The sequence below is a fragment of the Corylus avellana genome, chromosome 11, assembly GCF_965113065.1.
Source record: "Corylus avellana chromosome 11, dhCorAvel1.hap1.2, whole genome shotgun sequence".
Classification (NCBI taxonomy): Eukaryota; Viridiplantae; Streptophyta; class Magnoliopsida; order Fagales; family Betulaceae; genus Corylus; species Corylus avellana.
This window is the reverse complement of record NC_142500.1, coordinates 3,611,622-3,634,217: the sequence shown is the minus strand read 5'-3', so window position 1 is coordinate 3,634,217 and position 22,596 is coordinate 3,611,622. Positions and strand designations below refer to the sequence as shown.

Here is a 22,596-nt window from a genome sequence, read left to right as displayed (position 1 = left end):
AACGAGTGAAAATTTATGTTATAAAGTTTCTTCAAATTTAAACTAACAAGAATGAAAATGGGTTCAATTTAAAGTCTATGGAGCCCGAACCCATTGATTACATGAGTTAATGTTACAATTTCCACTATACTACTAAGTACAAAAATATTAATGTGTATTGAGGGGAGTTTTTTGTTTTTGGTTTGAAAAAAATGATCAAAGCATTGTATTTGAACTTTAACTTAATCGATATCTAATAGGTTTAAAGTGTTTGAAAAAATGTTACATGCTCGATTCATGGAAATAGCAATCTAAAGGCTAAATTAAAATGTCTTAATATTATGTATGGAAGCACAATGTCATGAGTGGAGCAGACTTTTGGATTTACTTATTTTTAATTTTTTTTTTTTTTTTTTTTACATGTCCGCACAAGAGGGATTGGGAAATTAGAACTAGTGACCTCTGCTTCATTAGGCGTGGTCCTAATCGATTGAGCTACCTTTTGAAAACTTTAATTTACTATGTTATGTGTTACTTATCAAAAAAAATTTACTATGTTATGTGTTAGTGTTAATCAATTTTCTGTTAAGAAAATATAAAAGTTAATTGACACTATCACATTAATAAAAAAAAAAAAAACAATATAAAATTGTTTGAATTAATCCCAAACATGAGAAAATAAGAGTAATTGCCAAGAAAAATAAAACTGACTGGCAGGCGTTTTGGATTTGGCAGTCAAAATAGTACCTCACGTAATTTCGCAAAACAGCCAAGGGCGATTAATCAGCTATGTAAGTCGCCTTGTACGACCATGGACCGTCCTTGCCACTTCAACCAAAGAGAAGACCATCACCGCCAATTTAGGACACGACCACTCAGGCACGCCCGTAGGGACAGGGTACTCCCTGTGTCGGAGAACACCGTAAAGCATCCCATTAAGATCTGAGCTGTACATATTTCGTAGTTACCAATCGACTTTTAAACCAAAGATCTCTCTCCTCTCTCTCCTCTCTGTCTCTCGCTGAGCGAGTTCGCGTACCTGCGCAAAGCGCGTGGTGGATCTATTGGGCATCACCGTCAGCTGGAAAGGCTGCGGAACTAGAACAACAACTTCATCTGCGGCAAACACAGGTTAGTTCAGGTCAATTTTCTCGCCAACTTTCTAGGGTTCCAAACACGTCTTAGCTGAGTCTGCTTGTGCCATTCAACTCCAAAGAGCTTGGATTTCTCAGATCCGTCGTTACAGAAGGTCTAATTTCGATATTATCTATGTCGTTCACTTTGAGCGCTGATTTGTAGCGCTGGAAACGTAGAGAAAGAAGTGATAATTATGATTCTCAATTTTGCTATTTCCTTTTCATATACGGTTGATTCTTAGAAATGAAGAAGCTGTGCTCAACTGTGCCTTATGCGACTGTTAGAATAAATTTTGGAAGTTCTTTGTGTATCATTTTTAGTTTCCCGATCAACCAAACAGAGAACTATTGAATTAATTGTTTGTTGGTCACTCGGGTGTTGTTTGGGAAAATCTGTGCCGGTGTTGTTTAGCTTATTGTTTGCCTTTTTTCTGACTCTACTTGTTGTTGTTGTTACTATTATTATTTTATAAATTTGGTTTTAATTTTGAATTGAAGTAGGAAGTGGGAATGGCTAACCGAGTGAAGGAGGACGAGAAAAACGAACGAACTATTCGGGGTCTTCTCAAACTTCCTGAGAATCGGAGATGTATCAACTGTAACAGTCTGGTATGCTATCTATAGTAACTAATTCCTGAGATAATTTTATTTGCCAGGGTCTTAATTTGTAGAGTTGCTTTGCTGTATCTTGTCGTGCGTGAATGGAATTGGATGCATGCCATCAATTGTGGGATACATTTGTCATTGTTTCGTTTTTATTAGTTGTTGAATGTCTTTGTTAAAATAATGTGGAGTATCACTAAATAACTTTCTATGAAATAGTGAGAAAATAATCGCGCGGGATGTAATTAATTGCAATGATCAAGTCATTAACATCTATGATTGATTTTGTTTGGTTCTCATTAATATTATTGCTTGTGATGTATAGGCTTGACACTTTTGCAGTAGCCATTTATTGGAAAGCAAAGCAATGAAAGATTTTAGCAAAATCTTCTCCTTTAGGCTTTACTCGGACTGATAAAATAATCAGATACCTCTAGAGATTCAACCAGTTACGAGAAAGATTTATTAAATTAATTGCTTATCTGGATCTCTGAACAAGGATCACTTTCTAAATGAAAATGAAAGCTTTGATGTTTTCAGATTTTTTTTTCCTCTTGGGGTGATGGGAACTGTTTTGCAACAATAATTTTTTTGTTGATACTCAATAGCATGCTCTTACTTGATCTTTCCCTTATAAATCATCAAATTTGGCGCTTTTTGATCCCCAGTTTCTGAGGGGAACAAAGGATGGAATACAATTGATTCCTTTAATTAAGTTGTATTGCTTCTCCTTGTTTCTGATCCTAACTCCTCCTGGGTAGTTCCAGATGTTGGCACTTTCCTTGTGGGTGCTAAACAGAAAAAAAAGAAAAGAAAGAAAAAGCCGCTCGTGATTAAGTCACAACATTAGATCTATGACCATATTATTTTAACTGCTCGTGTTTTTTCATTTCATAGGTATGCTGCCAGGAAAAAATATGATTCTTTTAGGTTTAGAGAAATAACACGCAAAAAAGTGTGAACATTCTACTATAATTATCGCTTGCTTCCGATTTTTAAGTTGGAATTCTTTGGGTGTCCCATACCTGTCAATAGTTTTGAATTGATATATTGATTATTAGTTTGATTTATTAATCCCTGGATCAAACAAAGTTCTTGTTTGCTTATGCATTGTAATTATTTATGCTTGTGCTTGTAGAGCAGGCATAGAATGAAGTAGTGGCTTTTAGTGATTTCATTTAGGCTTTAATTGGGGAATGCAATCCACACCCAACGTCGAACTCCAGAGATTCCTTCAGTATGCTATAAGAACAACAATTAAAATCTTATCTCTGACAGATTCTGATTCAAAAAATTGCTTTGCACTGAACTTATGGTGATTCCAAAAGCTAAAGTCAAGGCTTACTGGAATTTGTAGATGATTGTTAATGATTCTGCAGTTACTTTAGAGTATCTTTTTGTTTCATCGTGCCATGGTTTTGAAGCAATAGGACTGCATATGGTATTGCTTTCATAAGTTTGTTAGATAATCAATTTGGAATTAAATGTTTGTGTATTGTGCACTTGGTGCATCTATTGTAACTGCTTGGTTAATTTTGTAGGAAAAGGAACCATTTGATTTTGTCATTCCATACACCTTTGAGTATAGGTTTTCTTCATTTGTCTCACAAGTCAGACTCTAAACCTTACAGATCATACTAGTGATGAGGGCTCTACCAAAATATGTACTCCTTGAGTTCCAGTTCCTTGATCAGCAGTATGAGCTGTGATAAAATAAAAACTACTGTTATCTCATCTGAAAATTGTTGCTAAAATTTGTTACAAGTACCATTCTGTAGCATTTTTGAAATTAATGAAAGAACAACTTTGGTAACTTTCTATAAGATTGTTGGTTGTTTTCAATCTTTGAGTTTGTACTCACTGCATCACATATTTGAAATATTGGAGACAATACTATGGAGTGCAAAGAACACTTATGCTTAAATTATTCCTAAAAGGAAAAGCAGTTCGATTGTCTGTTTTACTGGTGCTACTTCATTTTCTGCTAAGCAGGGACCTCAATATGTTTGCACAAATTTCTGGACATTTGTTTGCACAAACTGCAGTGGAATACAGTAAGTATTGCCTTATATTTTCTTTTCTTTATTGTGTTTGTCTGTGTGTGTGTGTGTGTGTGGGGTGTGGCAGAGGGAGAGAGCAAATAAATTTCCTTTGATGTGATACTTGCACTTTATTAATTACATGTGATAATTTCAGTCGGGAGTTCACCCATCGAGTAAAATCAGTATCAATGGCCAAATTTTCTTCACAAGAAGTTACTGCCCTTCAAGACGGGGGAAATCAGGTAGATGTGCTCCACTTTTTCTCATATCTCTATGAAACATTCTTTCCCTTTGTCTTTTTTATTTTTATCTTCTCAGCTTCTCGTATTGGACTCATCTCTGTGTTCTATTCACAGCGTGCAAAGGAGATCTATTTTAAAGAATGGGATCCACAGCGTCATTCTGTTCCTGACAGCAGGTTGACACAAAATTATATTCTGCTCTATTTATATATGTAAAAAATGCTCCAGTACTGATTTAAAAGTTTGCTGCCAGTAATGTTGAGAAACTTCGAGACTTTATTAAGCATGTTTATGTGGATAGAAGATACACAGGCGAAAGGAACTATGAAAAGCCTCCAAGGGCGAAGACGGTAATGACACTTGCCCTTTTTAATATCTGACATATTAATTTGTATTTGAAGTTGTATACATATAAGAGTACTAGAAATGAATTTACAAGATAGTTTTTACTAATACATTGTGGAATTCGTTTTAGATGTCATTAGATCTGTTTGTTCAAGTGTTTTTTTTCCTCCTTTTTCATTGTGTATCAAACAGGGTGAGAAGGAAGACTCCTATGAAAACAGGAGAACAGATGCATATCAAGGAGGGTCTCGAAGTCCACCATATGAGGATTCATATGAACGCCGTTACAGTGATAGGTCTAGTCCTGGTGGAAGGAGTTATGAAGAAAGAAGAAGTCCTGGATATGATCAAGAAAGTCGGCAATATAGTGATTTTAAGAGAAGTCCTGCTCGTCCTGAGGTTGTTAATGATTGGCGCCGAGATGATAGATTTGGAAATGGGAGGAAATTTGAAGACCGTAGGGAATCTGATGGAGATTCTAAGCTGGAAGGCAGATCACCTGAGCGACCAAAAGATGTAAATTCATCCAGTCCCCCTATGGTGCGGCCCGTAAGAGAGCTTTTGGGAGAGAATGTGATCCCTCTTCGCATAAGTGAACCTCCAAAAGCCAATGGTGGCAGGGCTGCTGATGGCTCTGCACTTACACAGGTGAGGCTTCTCAATAAAATTGTCTTTATCATCAGATTTGGATATATGTCTGATTCCTTAAAGTTCTTGTTCTTGTTCTTGTTTCTCATTTCTATTTTTTGGTCCATGATATGCTTTGTGGTCCACATTTGCTCATACTGTTTAATTGATGAGTAATGGTTTCACTAGTCATTGATTATTCCTTTAGGTTTATCAAGATAATATTAGCTTTTGGTTGATTGTTATGCGGTTTGAGCCACTACCATCAATTTAAACCCTGTTAAGTGTATTAATTCCCCTGATTTCATTAGAAACAGTCAAGTTACATATGAAATGCAAAATAAGCATTTTCTACAGCTTCCTTGCTAGACTATTTGGGACGCTTCAATAATGTGGCTAATAAGCACTAGCTCAAGTATAGGGTGGAGGGTGAATTATTGAGTTCAAGGCTCACGGTGTTTAACTTATCAATATAAAAAAATTAAAAAAAAATTCTATAGTGAGAGAGAGAAAATATTCTGTCTCAAACCTGTGAACCTACTTGATAAAATTGAATTTGCTTTGTTCTATTATATGCTGGAATCTGGGTAGCTCAATAAAACCAAATTATAACCAGATAATCATAAGAGTTCAATTCGGGTTGCGGGTTAGCTCATTTCAGGTTGTTATGTGTATCATAGCATTTCTGCTTTCAGTAACATTGATTTCAGTTGAAAATTAGCAACGTCCATATTCCTTAAGCATTAACAGTTGAAAATTAGCATGAGCTAATTTTCTCTTTTCAGTGGATATTTCCTACCTTTGTGATTGAATATTTTATTTGATTTCAGTATCCACCATTCTACATAAATTGGTTGCGCTTATCTATTTTAAATTCTCATGTTTTTCTGTAGCTGTGCTGCTTAAATTCTGTTATTAGAAGTCCGCACTATGTTCTTCAGTTGGAAAATTTCGTTTTCTTTAAATTCTTTAGAAGAAAAAATGTGAACCTATTCTATTATTGATTTTAATTGCAGAGAACCATATCTTCTAGTAGCTTAGGATCCAGTAATGGGAATCCTGTAGAAGTCAAAGTGGAGAATGCTGGAAGCTTAATTGATTTTGATGCTGATCCTGGACCTCCACTTGCTGCAGCAGTTCCACAAACACAACAGATTTCAATGACTCAACCCACTGCACATCCAGCAACTTCTAACAATGACAATAATTGGGCTTCTTTTGATGCTTTCCCTGAGGCCAAAGTATCTCAAGCCCCATCAAATGTGAATACATTTGAATCCGTACTTTCACAATTATCAGTCTCAGCATCTGTGCCTGGTCATGTTTTTGGAACTTCTGGTAGTGCTGGTTCTCCAGCTGCACACACTGGCAACATGACAATATTACCTATTACTGGTGATTCCGCTGTTGCATCGGTAGGGAACACACCTGCGTTACCTTTTACTGCTGGTGCTCCTGTTACTGCACCAATAAGTAGTTTGTCAATGTTTCCCCCTGGTGCACAAGCAATTTCACCTGGATTGACACCGATATTGCCTGTCAATGGTAGTAATTATGTTGTCAAAGTTCCAGGTTCCGGGCAAGGGCCTCATATGCAGCATCAACAACCGTCGTTCTTTCCTGCTACTGGTAGTCAGTCAACTGCTCAACAATTTACAACATCTGTTGATTTAGGTACAAGCAATCAGGTGAGCTTATGGTGTGGTCTTCACAATTTGTTATTATTGTTTCTTACAAAGTGGTTTTTCACCTTGTTGCTTTGTGGGCAATTTGGTAGCAGTGGAATTCATCACTTAACACTAATGCACAAGGCCCTTCAAGTAATCCAGTTGCACATGCATCCCCAGCTGTCTCAATACCACCACATTTGCCCGCTTCTATTGATGTGTCACAACCTTCTGTTGTGGAAGTAAAATCAAGCACAAGAAGAGAACTTCCTGCGGTAATTGTCTTCTTACTGCGCTTTATGTTACATCTATATTAATTATATGTATGAATTACATATGTTATGATAAACCTTGATGCATCTGCAGGATCTTTTCGCTGCAACCTATTCATCTTTCCCTGCACCAGTTCCAGCATGGCAAACTGGTCCACCCCATGGTATGGGGTTCAATATGCAATACAATGCAGCACTGGTAAAATTGAATCTCTGTCTTACCAAGTCTTTGATGCAATGAGATGTATAACCCCTTAAGTACATCACTAATACTCAAGTTTCTAATCATTCTTGCAGTCAGTGCCAACTTTTCAACAGCCAAAAACTACAAATCCATTTGACTTCAACAGTGAACCTCCTCTAGTTCAAGCCCCAACGGTATGTGATTTCAATTCATTCAAATTGATCCCATCCATTGCTACTGGTTGTTCTTGGTCTTATTTGGATTAATCGTTATGTAATTGTTTTGACATGTTAACTGGTCAGGGTAGACTTGTGGAAAGGGCAATTTGAGCTGGTAATAAATTTATAAACATAATGCTTGGATAGTAAATTTAGTTTAGACTGGACAATTTTTTCTTTATGATGCTACACTTGGAAGTTGGAGATGGTTAATTACTTGAAGAGTTCTCAGTTTTGTCTTTTCATTTTGGTCTACTTGGATCTTGTAAAAAAAAAGGGAAAAAAAGAAGAATAAGCTTCATCTACTTCATCAATAAGATACCAGTTCACTTGATCTGTTAGGTGAAATTAATACTGATGCGCCTTTTTCTGCTGAGAAAAAAAATTTATCCATTAGTTACAGACTTTCCTTGTGTGTTTCTCGTGATGCAGTTTCCTTCAATGGCATCCTTGCAAGGTGCTCTACCAAATGTCCCAGCTGCTTCAGGCATAATACGTGCTTCCAGCTTTGGCACTCCATCGTCAGCATGGATGCAGCCCCAGGCATCATCTTATGCATCAACTTTGCCTCCCCAGGCACCACCTTATGCATCAGCTTTGCCTCCCCAGGCTCCACCTTATGCATCAGCTTTGCCTCCCCAGGCACCACCTTATGCATCAGCTTTGCCTCCCCAGGCACCACCCTACGCATCAGCTTTGCCTCCCCAGGCACCATCTTACGCATCAGCAATGCCTCCAAGTATATACCCTTTTTTTTTTTGGAAAAAATAATTCCCCTCCATGCCTATGCTCTCTCTCTCTCTCTCTCTCTCTCTCTCTATATATATATATATATATATATATATATATTATGCTCTTCCATATGCTGAACGCTGCTTTTTGAAAACCTCAGGTGCATACATGGGGCAACAAATACCCAGTAACATGCCATATTCCAGGTAACTGCCTCTAATACCTAATTTTAGCATTTAAAGTGACTGTTGGATATCAATTAGTTTGCTAATTGATTGACAGCGATTTGCATTGTTTTTGTATCACTTATTCTAGTATCTTTGCAGGCATCAAGGAGTAGGGGGCTTTGGCAATGATGGGGCTGCTTTCGGCTCCTTAAATATGGATCAGCAGCTGGCTGGCAGATTCTCAGCACCTGCAACCCCAAATCCTTTCTCATCTGTTGGTGGAAACCCATTTGGATAAAATATGAAAAGGAAAGCGTTTCTGACCCCATTTAGGTCAAGCATCATCTTGTTGCTCCCTGTCAAGTTGCTGGGTGTAAAGTTTTGGTGTCTGTGTTTTGTGGTAGCTTTGATATCCAGGCCAAGGAGAGATTTGTTCTGTTCACCCCGGGGCAAAAGTCAACTGTCACATGGCCATGTAAGATTTGTTTGATGCTATAACAGAATGAATGAGAGAGAGAGAGAGAAAGAGAGAGAGAGAGATAGGGATAGGGATAAGGGAAGAAATTGAGAGAGAGAGAGAGAGAGGAGTAATGATTTAAAGTAGGCAAGGAGGCCGTGGAGACGTGGGTCTATATTTTGTGCGGGCATAGTGTTAATTGGTATTTTAGTGGTCCATCGGGTGATACACGTGTTTATTTGCTGCCCCTATAAGCTGTATTATTTCTCTCTGTTGTATTGTATGATTTTGCGATCTCTTCATCATTGTGGTGAGCTCTTCGAGTCTGGAAATTTATGAAACAATAAATAAATTATGTTATAGTGGAGCAGAGTTGTATTCTATTATGATTGAATTATAGATGAATTGGTTCCGTTTGTTAATGTTTCTTTAGGTATTTTTTTTTGTTTTTATTTGAAAATGTGTTCTGATGTAATATAAACGTGAAACTAGTTTTGGGTTTGTTAATAATCAAAGGAAAACGTTTTATTAAATTAAGCTGATTTTTCTTCCAGTCAGTTTTTATTTGGCCTTCATCTAATGTGTGGTGATTGAACTCTATAGAATCATATGATCTTTTAGGTCAGACTCGTACACGCTTCATTGTATTGGACAATATAGAGTAGTACAATGACTGAATATGAAGCTTTCTTTTAATTTTAATTGTAGAGAGTGAAATACATCCGACGAGAAAAGGAATTGCAGCCGAGTCCTTGGTATGCGCGGATTGATGGATATGAGGGGCCTCTCTATTTGGGTAAGTCTTCTTTTCATATAGAGTAATATTATTCACTCTCACTTTTTCACTCATTTTCGTACCTTTATTTTTTTGGGTGGTTTTTAGAACTACCATTAGATTTGGGATGAGTTTTTATTTGAATAAAATGGTTTTTAAAAGTTATTCAAAAAAAAAAGAAAGGTTTTAAAAGTCATTTAAGGGAGTGAAAATGGGTGTTGAAAAATGGAATGTATGTACCATTATTCTTCCCGAAATGTAAGACGAACAACAAAGCACAAAGCACAATTCAAACGGCAACGTTCCCCAAGTCCAATGCACGCATAGCACATCTTACTCTATTCCATTTGTAGGAAAATTTTGCTCTTCCAAAAAATATTTCGCCGTTGAATTGAAAAATGATGTCTCTTGGACATGTAAAAAATACATACTTTTTTAATAATAGGGACAAAGTTAAAATATTTTATAAAAAAAAAAAAATGTGCATTTCACATGCTATTAAAAAAGTATATGCTTCTCACACGCTATGATAAGGGATGTCATTTTTATAGATTGGGTTGAAGAAAGTTTCTTCAACCCAATTTGAAAGAAATTTTTGTCCGCATGACGTTGCCCCTCCCAACCTTCCCTTCAGTTTGTCCCTCTACGAGTTTGTTATGTTATTTTACAAATGTTTAAAGCTTTAAAGCTTACTTTAGTAGCAGTAGGGCCATGCCTAGCTCTTTGATCATGTAATAAGACTTTGATGCATGTTACATCATTCTTTCAACTATTTTTTAATTTTAATTTTTTTTCTTTTGCAAATTTAATAAATCTACCAGTATATTTATAAATTTATGTGGGTCTCACATAAATTCAATGATATATTCACCCATTTAATACATGGAAATGGGTAAAAACTAGAATGAAAATGATTTTTATCATTTTTTAAGACTTTTTGGACTTTTTACGCATGTTTCATTTATTTATAATAATACTAATATGCTAAAAAAAAAATTAATATTTGGTTTTGAAACTAATGGGGGTGGCCGGACCACCCCCATTAGTTTTTTATAATTATTTTTAATATATATATATATATATATATATATATATATATGTATAATATTTTATTATTATTTTTATTAATTAGAAAGATGTCATATTTATGTCTTCAGATCCTAACTATTAACTAGATATTCTTATTGGACTGAAGAGGATCCTATTCCGTAATAAAGAATCCGAAGAATTTATTTTGAGATTGTGAATATAAAGATATTTATATAGCCCGAAAAGATATGTTGGAATAGATTTAATTCAACTAAGAACCTTTCAGGAATTTTTTTTCTTTCTTGGGGGTTATGAAAAGTTTCAATTAATTTATCTCGTTACAGTAATGGGCCAAAACATGATTTTCTTTAGTCTTTTTGGGATTCGGTCTTATATTAGGAGGTATAGAAGTAGTATTACTTATCAACCCAATTTATTCTGCTTTTTCATTGGGATTTGATCTTGATTGTCGATCTTTATTCTTTATTTTATCAGACTCTCTAAAATATTACAAACAATTTTAATCTTAGAAGTATCCGAATTTTTCATTTCAATAATCAAACAAACGGAACCAAAAAGAAAAAAAAACTTTGTTAGAGAGATTGCATCTCAAAGTTGTACAGCCAGCCAGAGTGGAAACCGGCGAGCCCATTGCTCTTAAATGTAATTTTTTTAGAGAGAGAAGTGCGCAATGGCTGTGACAAAAGGAGTTAAGTAACAGAGTTTATAGTATACAGACCAACATGACGGTGAGGTATGAATAGCTCATTTCCATTGGTGCGGGCTCGAATTTTCTACATTCAGACAAATACAAAATAAAGTAAAAGTGCTGCCTCAAAAATTGACAATTGGATCAGCAGTTGACTTTTCACACCAATTAAACGAATTTGATCACAACCCATCATGGACCACCCCCTTTTTTTTCGGTTAAATAATATCTTCTTGTTCTTTGAAGAAAGAATATTCATTAGCATCTGAAATCTCTATGGTTCTATATATAGGAACATTCTTAGTTAGCTCTCTTAGTCAAAATTTGGTTAAATTATACAAAGACAAGCTCCATCACGTTCTCTATTCTCCTCTCCATTTTAGGACATCTCCCCATATTTGGAGAACAAAATACTTTTTCAACTCAATTTTTTAATGTTTTTATATTTATCCCAACACTTCCTCTCTCCCTCATCTCTCCTTCTTTCACGCCATCCAGGAACCTCAGTGTATTGGATAATGAAGGGGATTTGTGACCGTATAGTGTTGTAGTGGGGTTTGCTGAGTTGTTTTGGTACTAATTCTTTGGCTTCTCTTTGTTGTTTGGGAGGAGTATGGGTTTGTGGGGTGCTTTTGAGAGTGAAAATAGATTAAAAATTATATTTAAATAGAATAGAGTAAATTCTAAAGAGTTTATTATTTGATACTTTTGCATAGATATTTAGTTAAACTACAGAAAGTAGGTTTTTAAGCCAAATTTTAGCAAAAAGAATAAAAAGTTCATTGACAATGCTCTAAGGTATATATTATGCTCTGACAGTGAAGTAGTTACAACAAATAAGATGGATATCATCTCCCAGGTAATATGGATAATTTGTGTTTTCTTTACCCTTTTACCCTTTGCTTGGAGCCAGAGGATTGGATATCTTCTTGAGTATACAGCAGAGTTCCTTTCCTATCTGAAAAGGGGTGAAGGATTCCCATATGCACAATAAATGAATGGGCAATGGCAAAAATATTTGGACATTTTCTCCACATTTTATGTGGATTCAGCTGCTTGTCTGCTCTTCCATATGATTGGAGCCACCAGCATCCATACTGTCAAAAGCAAAACTCACACTAAGAATTCTGTCTTTGTTGTGACAAACTATAATAAATCAGAACGTTGTAGTCCAAAATGGCTTATAATTAATCCAACTCTTTTGACAACATGATCCTCCTTGGAATAGCTTCATGTTTTGCATTTGGTGTTTGTTAAAGTACTTACAGTAAACGCAGACTGCCAACCACTCATTCACTATTCTGACCCATGTGCTGGTCCAACCCACATCAATAGTCCACCTGTAGAAGATCAAGGGGGAGGAACATATCATTTCCTTGCCATGTTCAAACTTATGTTGCTAAGAAACATATAGATCGAAGTAATAATGAACTTAATTGAGAAAAAAAAAATAAAAAATAAAAAATAAAAAGGAAGAAGAAGAAGAAGAAAAGAAAAAGGTACTTTGGCAAGTGATATGATTTTAGTGACAATAGTTCTACATTTTGGGTAAGACATTGCTTTAGTCAGGTTGAAAAAGATTGTTGTCAATGATCCATAAACCGAGAGAATGTATGTTGTTAAGAAGACAAGAATTTGGAATGGGAATCACATAAAGGTCAATTTAATAGTGGAAGAGGCTTGTCATTGGATTTATTAGCACCAGAAATAGAATAATACGAGAACCTACTTTCTCATGGCATGATGGGTGTTCCAACCAATCAATAGCATTGCAAAGTACATTGCCCCTGTGGCAAAGACAAAATGGAAGAAGCCATAACCATATGGAACGTCTTCGTCTCGTGTTTCATCCTTCCTGAACTGCAGCAGTTGTCAGATACATCTTGGAGGAAATGTTGGTAATCAGTTAAGAGGTTGATTGAGAATATGAAGCAAACCTGAAAACACTTGGAATCTATGCCTGTTGAAAATGTTGCAATGACCATTGCAAGTACAGCAACAACAAAGCTCTGTTAACATACGACTGTCATTGTCAAATTGGGAGGAAACTATTTTGCTAAGACAGGCAAAGGCGGGATTTTCAGAATAAACAATTAATATTTAATAAAATCAGCACTTCACTTATCAAAATGTGGAAGTACTTTTTATGAAAAATCAAGAGGGTCAAGGCACATATCACAAACAAAATTCACCATGAGCTGACTATCATAAAAGCCTGAGTTCCAAACTACTAAAAAGACTTATGAAGAATCCAAATACTACGTACTATGATCGTAAGCCAGTCTGTTTTGTCTGTAGCTTCTGCCTTCCTGTTGCAATTTCCTCCTACTGGTTCACTGTATAGATGGATAAGTTTTAATTTTAATAAAAGAAAGATGTCAAGGTAACGGAGATTTTCTTAAAGCAATAAATCAACAGAAATCACAAATGAACCCACACAAAGCTTCTCTTTAAATTTCAATTGGCTTTGTTTAAGCAGTTGGATGGTGAATTTAGATTCTGAAGCCAACTTCAAGGGCGATATCTTTTTAACAGAGATAACATTAACTTGGGAAGAGGTGAGGGCACCACTTCTCACTTTTTTTTTTTTTTTTTTTTAAAAAAAACAAAAAATTATTATCATTTACCATTTTGTTTATGTCAGAAGTGAGCAATGGGCTACACAATTGGGCCCTCCCCAATATACCCATCAACTCCCCAACCTCATGAGTCTTGATTGGCAATTCAAAAGAGCTTTCATTTAAACTACAACTATAAGGGGGGACAGTATCAAACATTAACTTATACTTAAAATAAAGCAACAAAAGATTGGAAATCATGCCTTCTAATTGCACACCAACAGATGAATACCACATAGAGCCCCATGAGCGCTGGTGTCAATATGCCAGCATTCACCTGTTTCAGGCAAAGATTAGAAATTCGGACACCAAATTAGGTTAGAATATGGATGAACTGAACAACATAGTGATGGCTAGAACTCACTTTTGGGTGAAGAGAGACACTGGTCATGAGTTGGAGGAGTACCAAGGTCCAGGTAATGAAGAAAATGTTGAGGAGGCAAGATGGCTCTGGTGCATACCAAATGTACATCAAAATGATCCCCACCAAGCATACAACATATGCAGTAGTTGCCAGTAACATCACATGGATTTGGCTGCAGTGATGATGATATGAGCAACCCGGTAATTATTGTTTCGATAGCCAAAAGACCACACATTTACATTTCATTTTGCAAGAAAGCGTTAACTAGTGTGACAGTTGAATGGCAGCAAACAATTTATAAAATAAGACATCTTAAACTCCTTTTGTCACATACTATCTTGGATATATCAAAGACTTATTTATGAATTTGTAGAGTTTTGTCAAGCTAAAACAACATAAGCATATTTCTTATCTCAGCACTTGCCCCACTGAAGGAGGCACTATGTCTAAACATATACAATCTACCAATCAAGACTACAAAGCACACAAACGAAGAGTATAAAATAAATACAGTTTAGATTATTAGATAATATCTCAAGCAAACTAACTATATATGACAATGCATCAAATAGGGCATGACACAACGATTGCTTGAATGAAGAGTCTTACCATCTTTCTGCATGCTTGTCAGACTGACAACAATCATTCAGCCACATAATGAAACTGATTATGCTTATCAGTTGAATTACAAGAAATACCCTGAAAAAGAATTTGCAAAAACTTTAAAAATCTCGATATAATTTTAGTGACTCAATTAAGATGAAAATGCTTATATCTTCAACTCCCAGTGCAACACATTCTATGTACATGATCTGAAGACACGATTATATAACAGGAATCATAGATACCCGGCACCAAAATGTGAGACCTCCCCTGTCAAAAGAAAAAAGTATTGTGTCAGAGGCAAGACACTGGCTAATTAAAAAGTGCAACAAATTCGAGATCTATCATTAAAATCAGTTCAAGAAAAAACTAGAGGCTTGCTGGGAAATGGGATTGCACTAACCATAGAGCTGGATAATGGCAGATGGAAGCAAAAGAGGGATAATGGTGAAGCCAATCCACATAACAATCTTGACAGACCACCATCCAGAATGCCATGAATTTCTGGGCTCATCCAACTTCGAGGTACCAGCCGTTGAAAGAAACATTGTGATAAAGAATGTCTGATATAGTATTAAGGCTCACTTGATCTATTTGGGGGGGGAAAAACAATGAAGATTACAGGACTAAAGGCAATAGCTAACACAGTGCAGCTTCTATCTTAAAAATGTAGGTAAACAGCTGCACATATCAATTTAGGGACACCATAGTTGTGAGATACAGACCGCATAAATTTGATTCACATTATGCTCTGATCAGAGATAATATAAGTTAGCAGGCTTTCGTCCAACAGAAAATATCAAGACAAGCCATTATTGAGAACTAAAGCGAATTCCATGCATTATTGAAAGGATACAAAGCACCCCAAGCTCACTCGCAGAACTCCTTCGGCACCCAAACAGTCTTTTAAACCTTTGCATCCCTTTAATCCTGAACCACACCCCAAATGTGCGTCAACATCATGTAACGATGGTCTGGCCAGCATAAAAAATTATCAAAATGGTCTATGCTGTTTTACTTGAGTAAGGACTTCACCAAAACTTTAAGTGCAATTAAAGCATAGGCCAAAAAAGTTTTCCTTTTAAATCTCCACCCCAATTCATATGAATAAACGCCCCACACATGGAGACAATTCAAAGAGTATAAATTTGTGTCATTATACTCTCCATTGTAACCAATGTTACCATGGATAAGTTTGCACATGTCAAGCATGTATTTCAAATGGTGCCTTCTCAAATTTGTTATGATTGTGCGATCCAATGGCATTCATTGCCCACAAGGATGCCCAGTTTGCAGCCTTGAGAAGGAAATTTATATTCGTATTACTCATTATGTAGAAGACAGGCTTGAAAGTCCTAAGAACCCCTGATCAAACACACCAATATCTACAAATGTACAAATTATCACTGGTCATTATTATCTGAAATTGAACAAAATGAGGACATGTAAGTTTCTCGAGCAATCTTACTCTCCATTTCCGTCAAGGCGCTGTGGCCAAAATCCCGAGCAGCCCATGCTAGAAGAGTTGAAACTAGAAAAATCAAGGCGTAGACATATCTGGCCATCCAAGGATTGGACCCATTGCGGAACTGGCAAAACCATGAGGAGTCCTTCAATGCTGAGGGACTCTCATTGCTGCTGCTGCTTTCACCGCTCTCCATTTCTACCACTTCAACCCGGCAATGCTCTTTGTGACACAGAGCATAAAATGGAGCAAAGGGAAATCCCTCAAGGGGATTTCTTGATTCAGCTAGTTTCTCTTTCTCTGCATTGCAGACATTTACGTACCGTTACCTAAACGTCAAAACTAAAAAATGGGTTACTAACTTTATTCACAGAAGGGGCTAATTATGGTTTTAGTAATTAAATTGTCTTTAATCTCAGCACACGCTACAAAAGTCTACAACTGCCGTAGCACTTTTTGATTTTAGCCCTCTGTCCAAGGCAATAGCATATATGGCAACGTGCTTGTTTGTACTAAAGCAGCTGCTCTAGATCTGCAATGTAATAATGCAACAAACAAACAAACAAAAAAAACCATAAAAGTCTTAGCTCCTATTCCTATGGATGAATGCAAGACTTAAATATCATTTTAGGGTATTGGGTAATTTTGTTATTCATTTCTGACCCAACAAAATTCATTAAGAAAATAAATTGACGAGGTTAATCATGTGCGAGCATGATCATCGGAGTTCTTGTTGCACCCTCTTAGAACACACAAAATCACAGACAGAGAGAGAGAGAGAGGAGATCCCGAAATGAATATTTCCTAATTTCTATAACCGTCTGTATATACGTGCAGTGCACGGCGGGAGCGTTGGTTGATACAGGTGGGCATGCGTTCCTACTTGGAATGGATGGATCTAATCAGAGCCGTGGAATCAGCGGAAGCATGCGTGAGACAGCCCCCAGCTTCAGGGGATGAGTGTTTTTTTGTGAGGCACTTTATTTAGGACCCACTTTTACGTATAAATAAAGAATATTAGGCTTACAAATACATTTTTTTAAAAAAAATTACAAATTAACGTGATATAACATAATTAAATATGAGATAAATTTAAATTTTAAGAAACCAATCATCAATTTATAAAAGAAATTTTATAAAATATATTTGGAAACCTAGCGTTTTCCTACACAAATACACATGACGCACACACTTGATTGAGCGGAGAAGAATCCAAGTTTCACCGAACTGGTAAGCTCCCCCCCGCGGGATGCGTGCAAGCATTAGCCACCAGGGTTTGTTAATAAAGCCACTGTTTTCTTGTTGTTGTGTACAATTCCTCTCTTTTGCCCCGAAATTCCTTACCTCAAACTCTACAATTTCCAGGACGCTTATACCCTCACTTTCGAAGCCACTCTGTGAGCTAACAGAATCAGTTTTCGGTAAGCATAAGGGTAAGCTTGGTCATTTAGTCGTTACACTTGTTAAGTGTGGTTTTACCAACTTTTCTTTTTCTTTTGTGGAGCAGAGGAAAGAGACTGCAAAAGAAAGCAAACTGATTCTTTGCTGCTCTATTCCTCAGAAATTGTTCAATAACTCAAAATATTACTTGAAAATTGTTTGTTTATTGACATAAACGATAAAAATTAAAAAGATGACGAAAGTTTTAATGGCTTACAGTCTTACAAAGGATGATGATCAGATTCAGAACTCATCTGGATCAAAATTCAGGTTTATTTATATTATTTTCCTTTCATTTTCTCAGCAGCCAAACGGAGCATTATGCTGGAAAAAAGCATTTGAAATATGCCATAGTCATAGATATTTGAACGCCATAGAGAATAAACGAATCAAACTTTGGACGTGAAAGCCAGAGGAGTACCGATGTTTTGGATCACAAAATATGATTAAAATTAAAATTTGGCATTGTAGGAAATCCTATTCATATATGATTGTGAAAAGAAAAAAAGAAAATGCATTGAGAGACATGCAAGATTTTGAAGCGAAAAGGCATATGTACCTGTAAAAGAGTGGGTGAAGCCCGAGATCAAAGACGATGACAATGGGAGTTTCTTCGAGAAGCTCCCGCTTCAATCTCTCTAAAGAACACAAGTGAGGGAGATTTTCCAGTTTCGTTTGTCCTTTAGGCGCTTTAAATGGTTTTATTAGCGGAGAGAAAGAGAGACAGAGATTGCTTTTGGGAGGTTTACTTGGCTTTCGTTGCTTGCTTCTCTTTCCCGCCGTAAGCTTTAATGTACCCCTTCTGACCGTATCGTATCTATCAAGCCTTTTTTTTAAAAAAAAAAAAAAAAAAACAACAAAAACTAATTAGCATCTTCTTCGATTTGTTAGAATTAACTTGAAAAAATCCATATAAAATTTATCTATTTCTATTTTCTTGTGATTTAATATTGTAGGACAGAGTTTTCCTTCAAACTGGGTTGGAAGAATTTCCTTCAACTTAGTTTATAAAAGTGACATGTGTCCCTTGAACATGTGAGATGTACATGAGTTTTTAATAGCAAAGACAAGGTTGGAATAAATTTTATTAGAAACTCATGTGTATCTCACATGTTATTAAAAAAAATAGATACATGTTACTTTTATATACTAGGTTGAAAGAAAATTTTCCAACCCAGTTTAGAGGAAAACTCTATCCAACATTGTATCAGAGCCAAGGGTTCCCAATCAATTTACGTTCAATTTCAATTAAGGGTTCAGGGTTTCAATAAGTGCAATTTTAAAAATTGCGTTTTTGAAATCGTCAAGTTTTAAAATCACAAAAGCGTTTGATAAAACATGTTGAAAATATATATATATATTTTCAATATCTTTTACAAATGCAGTTTATTATTGCGAAATCGCAATTACAAACGCACCCTAAATATTTTACGTGTTGGGCCTCACATCTTCTTATTAACTTAAGCTTTTAAAACAAGTGATCATTCAATATATATAAACTAAAAATTTAGACAACAAATGGCTTGCGATCTCAATTATTAATTTCTAACTTAATTTGGCCCAAACTAACTTAATTATCCCGTGTACCCATCGATTGGCAATTCCTAAGATGCTAATGATGTTGGGCGCTGGTGATTTTCTGCACAAGAGGTTGGAGGAAATTATATAAGTTTAATCTATTAAATTAATTTTTATATGTATTTTTTAAATTAGAAAACCTTGTCTAGTGATCATATAAGTTTATAAGTAAAGAGTAAAGACCGCCGATCGAGAGAGCAAGAGTCCAACAAAAAAGAAAAGGGAAATAAACATTTGTGTATATACATATATTTGTATGTATTTTCTTTATATATATAAAATTTGTTCTAGGTATTACTTGGGCGGGAGATGTTTATTCATTCATGTTCCACCGCCAAAGTTATGGTCTGATACATGCTTAACATAATTATGTTTTCTTACCCATATAATGACTATGATTTTAGCATGGTTGAAGGCAATCTTGTTTCCAACCTGCTTTTTCTTTTTGCCATGGAAATTTCATGGAATAAAATTTTCTTTAAATTGAGTTGAAAATATTTACATCAATTTTATTTATTAAAAATAAAAATAAAAACAAGTACATTTTTATTTTGAGAAAAAAAAAAAGAAAAAGAAAGCTTTACTCTTCAGAAAAATAATCTCAGTGTAATTCATGAAACTTTGACTTAAAGATACATTAATTGACATAATCAGAATAAAACTTTTCTTGGTGGCATGCAGCTTATGTCTACGCATGTTTTTAATGGGCCCACTAAATAGCTCCATGTCATGAAAGAAAAAAGAAAAAAGAAAAATAATAATAATAATAATAATAATAATAAAAGGAAGAAATCATTGAGGAGTTTCAAGTTTGCGACTATTTTTTATTTATTTATTTTTGTTTCTGACAACTATTTTCTCTATTAAAGGATTGGTGGTACTTGAGTAAAAAAATAAGAATGAAAAACCTCTTCTTAGGGAGTGGGAACTATGATTTTAGATTAAAATATAAAATTGAAGAAAAATTAATTAAAAATATTAATAATTAATTTCTAATTATTTATATAATCGTGAATAAGTATATATAGCAACCTAAATTATCTGGGACAACCGCCTTCCTTTTTCATCCGGTCAAACAAAATCAGCGACTTAATAGCATTGTCGCAGTCAGCATACGCGCCAAGCCAATCATCACCGCCAACGTTACAAAAGGTCCCTCTTTCACATTTTAACAAACAGTTGATGAGCATCATGAATTGCCCTCCATTTTGCATACATGTTGTCCACAAGCACAGCACAAACAAAATGTTCCAACTCCAAATCATATTTCAAAGCAATTTCAGGAATCATTCTACCCATTTGGAGCTCCGTTGTATCCCTACAAGCCCTTATGATCAGTTATCACAAAAGGCATTGTATAATTATCTCGAGTAATCTCCCTAAATGTCCCAAAATTGTTCATTTAATCACCAAACATAAATTAAAAAAAAAACATTTTTAAAAAAAATGTTCATATAATCACCGACATATGCGTGCTTTTCCTTATAATACGTACTTTGATATGATCAAGGAGAGGAAAGGCTAATCATTGAAGCTCCTATGAGAGGCTTTTCCTTAGAATATTTTGATAACTCGTAAAAAAATAGTAGTACCAACATTTTGTGTGACCGTCCACCAACCTTTTTCTTTTCCCTTCAACTTCTCTCCCACTATGGCATGATAAGAACCAAAATAATGACACAAAACAAAACAGAGCACATGACAATCGAGAGAAAGTAAAGTAGAATGATCACCGGCAGGACATTCCAGCAACAAAGCAAACATCAAGACAGAAAATCCAGTGAAGCAATCCTAGCTGCCCACTCTCACTATGTTAACGCCTTTTTCTTCTTAAATTTAATTTAATTACAATCACTAATATTAATACAATGTGCATACTTCCCTTCTAGCGGTGGGTATCCGTAGGGTCATTTTCACCTACCGAACCGTGAAATTCAGTTAAGTTTATTAATTAACCGACCTCATATTGATAATGAATAGTTTCGATTTTTTCAGTTAATCGGTTAGTCGATTAACAAGTGGTCGGTTAAGTCGGTATTAAGTTTTTATGTTAAAATTTATCAACTTCCTTGTAAGTACATATTTAGTAAAGTATATGCTTTATAAATGAAAATAAAATAAAAATAAATAAATTCATGGAACACGGATCAAAAGGACAACCACAAATCAGCAAGACAAAACAAAGAAGAAAACCTACAAGATAAAATTCAAAATTCATATGCAAAATCGGTTCAGTTGATTAATTGTCTGTTAACCATAAAAAAAAAAAAACAAATGCCGCTTATCGAACTGATATGAAGTCGAAACAATATTTTTATTTCACCTACCGACCACCAAAAGTCAGTTGTTGGTCGGTGATGGTTCGGTAGCAGTCAGTAAACAGTAACGGTTTGATTTGCCTACCCTTATTCCTTGGGACAGAGGGAGGGGGGACTAGCATAGACCATGTCCCCCCCCCCCCCCCCTTTCTTAAATTTAATTTAATTACAATCACTAATATTAATACAATGTGCATACTTCCCTTCTAGCGGTGGGTATCGATAGGGTCATTTTCACCTACCGAACTGTGAAAAGTCAGTTAAGTTTATTAATTAACCAACCTCATATTGACAATGAATAGTTTTGACTTTTTCAGTTAATCGGTTAGTCGATTAATAAATGGTCGGTTAAGTCGATTACAAGTTTTTAGGTTAAAATTTATCAACTTCCTTGTAAGTACATAATTAGTAAAGCATATGTTTTATAAATGAAAAAAAAAATAAAAAAATAAAAAAATTCATGGAACACGGATCAAAAGGGCAACCACAAATCAACAAGACAGAACAATAAGAAAACCTACAAGATAAAATTCAAAATTCATATGAAAAATCGGTTCAGTTGATTAATTGTCTGTTAACCGTAAAAAAAAAAAAGCCTCTTATCGAACTGATATGAAGTCGAAACAATATTTTTATTTCACCTACCGACCACCAAAAGTCAGTTGTTGGTCGGTGATGGATCGGTAGCAGTCGGTAAGCAGTAAATGATTAATTTGCCTACCCTTATTCCCAGGGACGGAGGGAGTGGGGACTAGCATATACCATGTCCCCCCCCCCCACCTAACTCCTAAGAAAAAAAAATTAAAAAATTATAAGGTACTGGTCCCTAGCAGTTAATTTTTTTTGACTCTCAATCCCTATCCATGCTAATTTCTGACTCCATCCTTGCTTGTTCCCCTCCTCACTCCAATAGCATCTAAGTTACATAGTCCAATCCCTATCCATGATAATTTTTTACTCCATCCTTGCTTGTTCCCCTCCCCACTCCAATAGCATCTAAGTTACATAGTCCAATAGCATGTAAGC

The 22,596-nt window shown here is 35.5% G+C and overlaps 2 protein-coding genes across 8 annotated transcripts; one reads left to right on the top strand and one right to left on the bottom strand.

Annotated features, from left to right (window-relative positions):
• Positions 1 to 879: 879 nt before the first annotated feature.
• Positions 880 to 12,395, top strand: NIG (NSP (nuclear shuttle protein)-interacting GTPase). Of its 6 annotated transcripts, XR_009438590.2 has the most exons (16): positions 881 to 1,110; positions 1,617 to 1,724; positions 3,711 to 3,772; positions 3,915 to 4,002; positions 4,117 to 4,178; positions 4,256 to 4,352; positions 4,540 to 4,995; positions 5,991 to 6,662; positions 6,755 to 6,916; positions 7,008 to 7,112; positions 7,211 to 7,291; positions 7,748 to 8,054; positions 8,208 to 8,253; positions 8,374 to 8,689; positions 9,380 to 9,467; positions 12,098 to 12,395. XR_009438590.2 is itself a non-coding variant. In XM_059577516.2 (14 exons), the coding sequence occupies exons 2-14, from the start codon at positions 1,626 to 1,628 to the stop codon at positions 8,510 to 8,512; spliced, it is 2,376 nt and encodes a 791-aa protein (XP_059433499.2). In that variant the 5' UTR covers positions 880 to 1,110; positions 1,614 to 1,625; the 3' UTR covers positions 8,513 to 9,089. The 6 variants fall into 6 exon arrangements, 4 of the variants coding, with proteins under 4 accessions (XP_059433499.2, XP_059433501.2, XP_059433498.2 ...); XR_009438589.2 differs by lacking the exon at positions 12,098 to 12,395 and having other exon boundaries at positions 9,380 to 10,208; XM_059577516.2 differs by lacking the exons at positions 9,380 to 9,467; positions 12,098 to 12,395 and having other exon boundaries at positions 880 to 1,110; positions 1,614 to 1,724; positions 8,374 to 9,089.
• MEE55 (Serinc-domain containing serine and sphingolipid biosynthesis protein) lies at positions 10,931 to 18,409 on the bottom strand. Of its 2 annotated transcripts, XM_059577519.2 has the most exons (13): positions 18,234 to 18,409; positions 16,238 to 16,534; positions 15,626 to 15,699; positions 15,173 to 15,332; positions 15,015 to 15,039; positions 14,776 to 14,865; positions 14,167 to 14,338; positions 14,006 to 14,079; positions 13,451 to 13,520; positions 13,122 to 13,193; positions 12,914 to 13,044; positions 12,451 to 12,524; positions 10,931 to 12,281 (listed from the first exon to the last, which is right to left on the bottom strand). In XM_059577519.2, the coding sequence occupies exons 2-13, from the start codon at positions 16,428 to 16,430 to the stop codon at positions 12,223 to 12,225; spliced, it is 1,194 nt and encodes a 397-aa protein (XP_059433502.1). In that variant the 5' UTR covers positions 16,431 to 16,534; positions 18,234 to 18,409; the 3' UTR covers positions 10,931 to 12,222. The 2 variants fall into 2 exon arrangements, with proteins under 2 accessions (XP_059433502.1, XP_088367760.1); XM_088511634.1 differs by lacking the exon at positions 16,238 to 16,534.
• Between the last annotated feature and the right edge of the window lie 4,187 nt (positions 18,410 to 22,596).

Coding starts and splice junctions, on each gene's coding strand:
- MEE55 (XM_059577519.2), bottom strand. CDS start 16,430: ATGGAGAGCGGTGAAAGCAGCAGCAGCAATGAGAGTCCCTCAGCATTG. Junction 15,333..15,625: donor GAGTGAGCTTGGGGTGCTTT/GTATCCTTTCAA, acceptor ATACTATATCAG/ACATTCTTTATCACAATGTT. Junction 13,194..13,450: donor CAGACTGGCTTACGATCATA/GTACGTAGTATT, acceptor GTATGTTAACAG/AGCTTTGTTGTTGCTGTACT.
- NIG (XM_059577516.2), top strand. CDS start 1,626: ATGGCTAACCGAGTGAAGGAGGACGAGAAAAACGAACGAACTATTCGG. Junction 4,996..5,990: donor ATGGCTCTGCACTTACACAG/GTGAGGCTTCTC, acceptor TTTTAATTGCAG/AGAACCATATCTTCTAGTAG. Junction 8,055..8,207: donor CGCATCAGCAATGCCTCCAA/GTATATACCCTT, acceptor TGAAAACCTCAG/GTGCATACATGGGGCAACAA.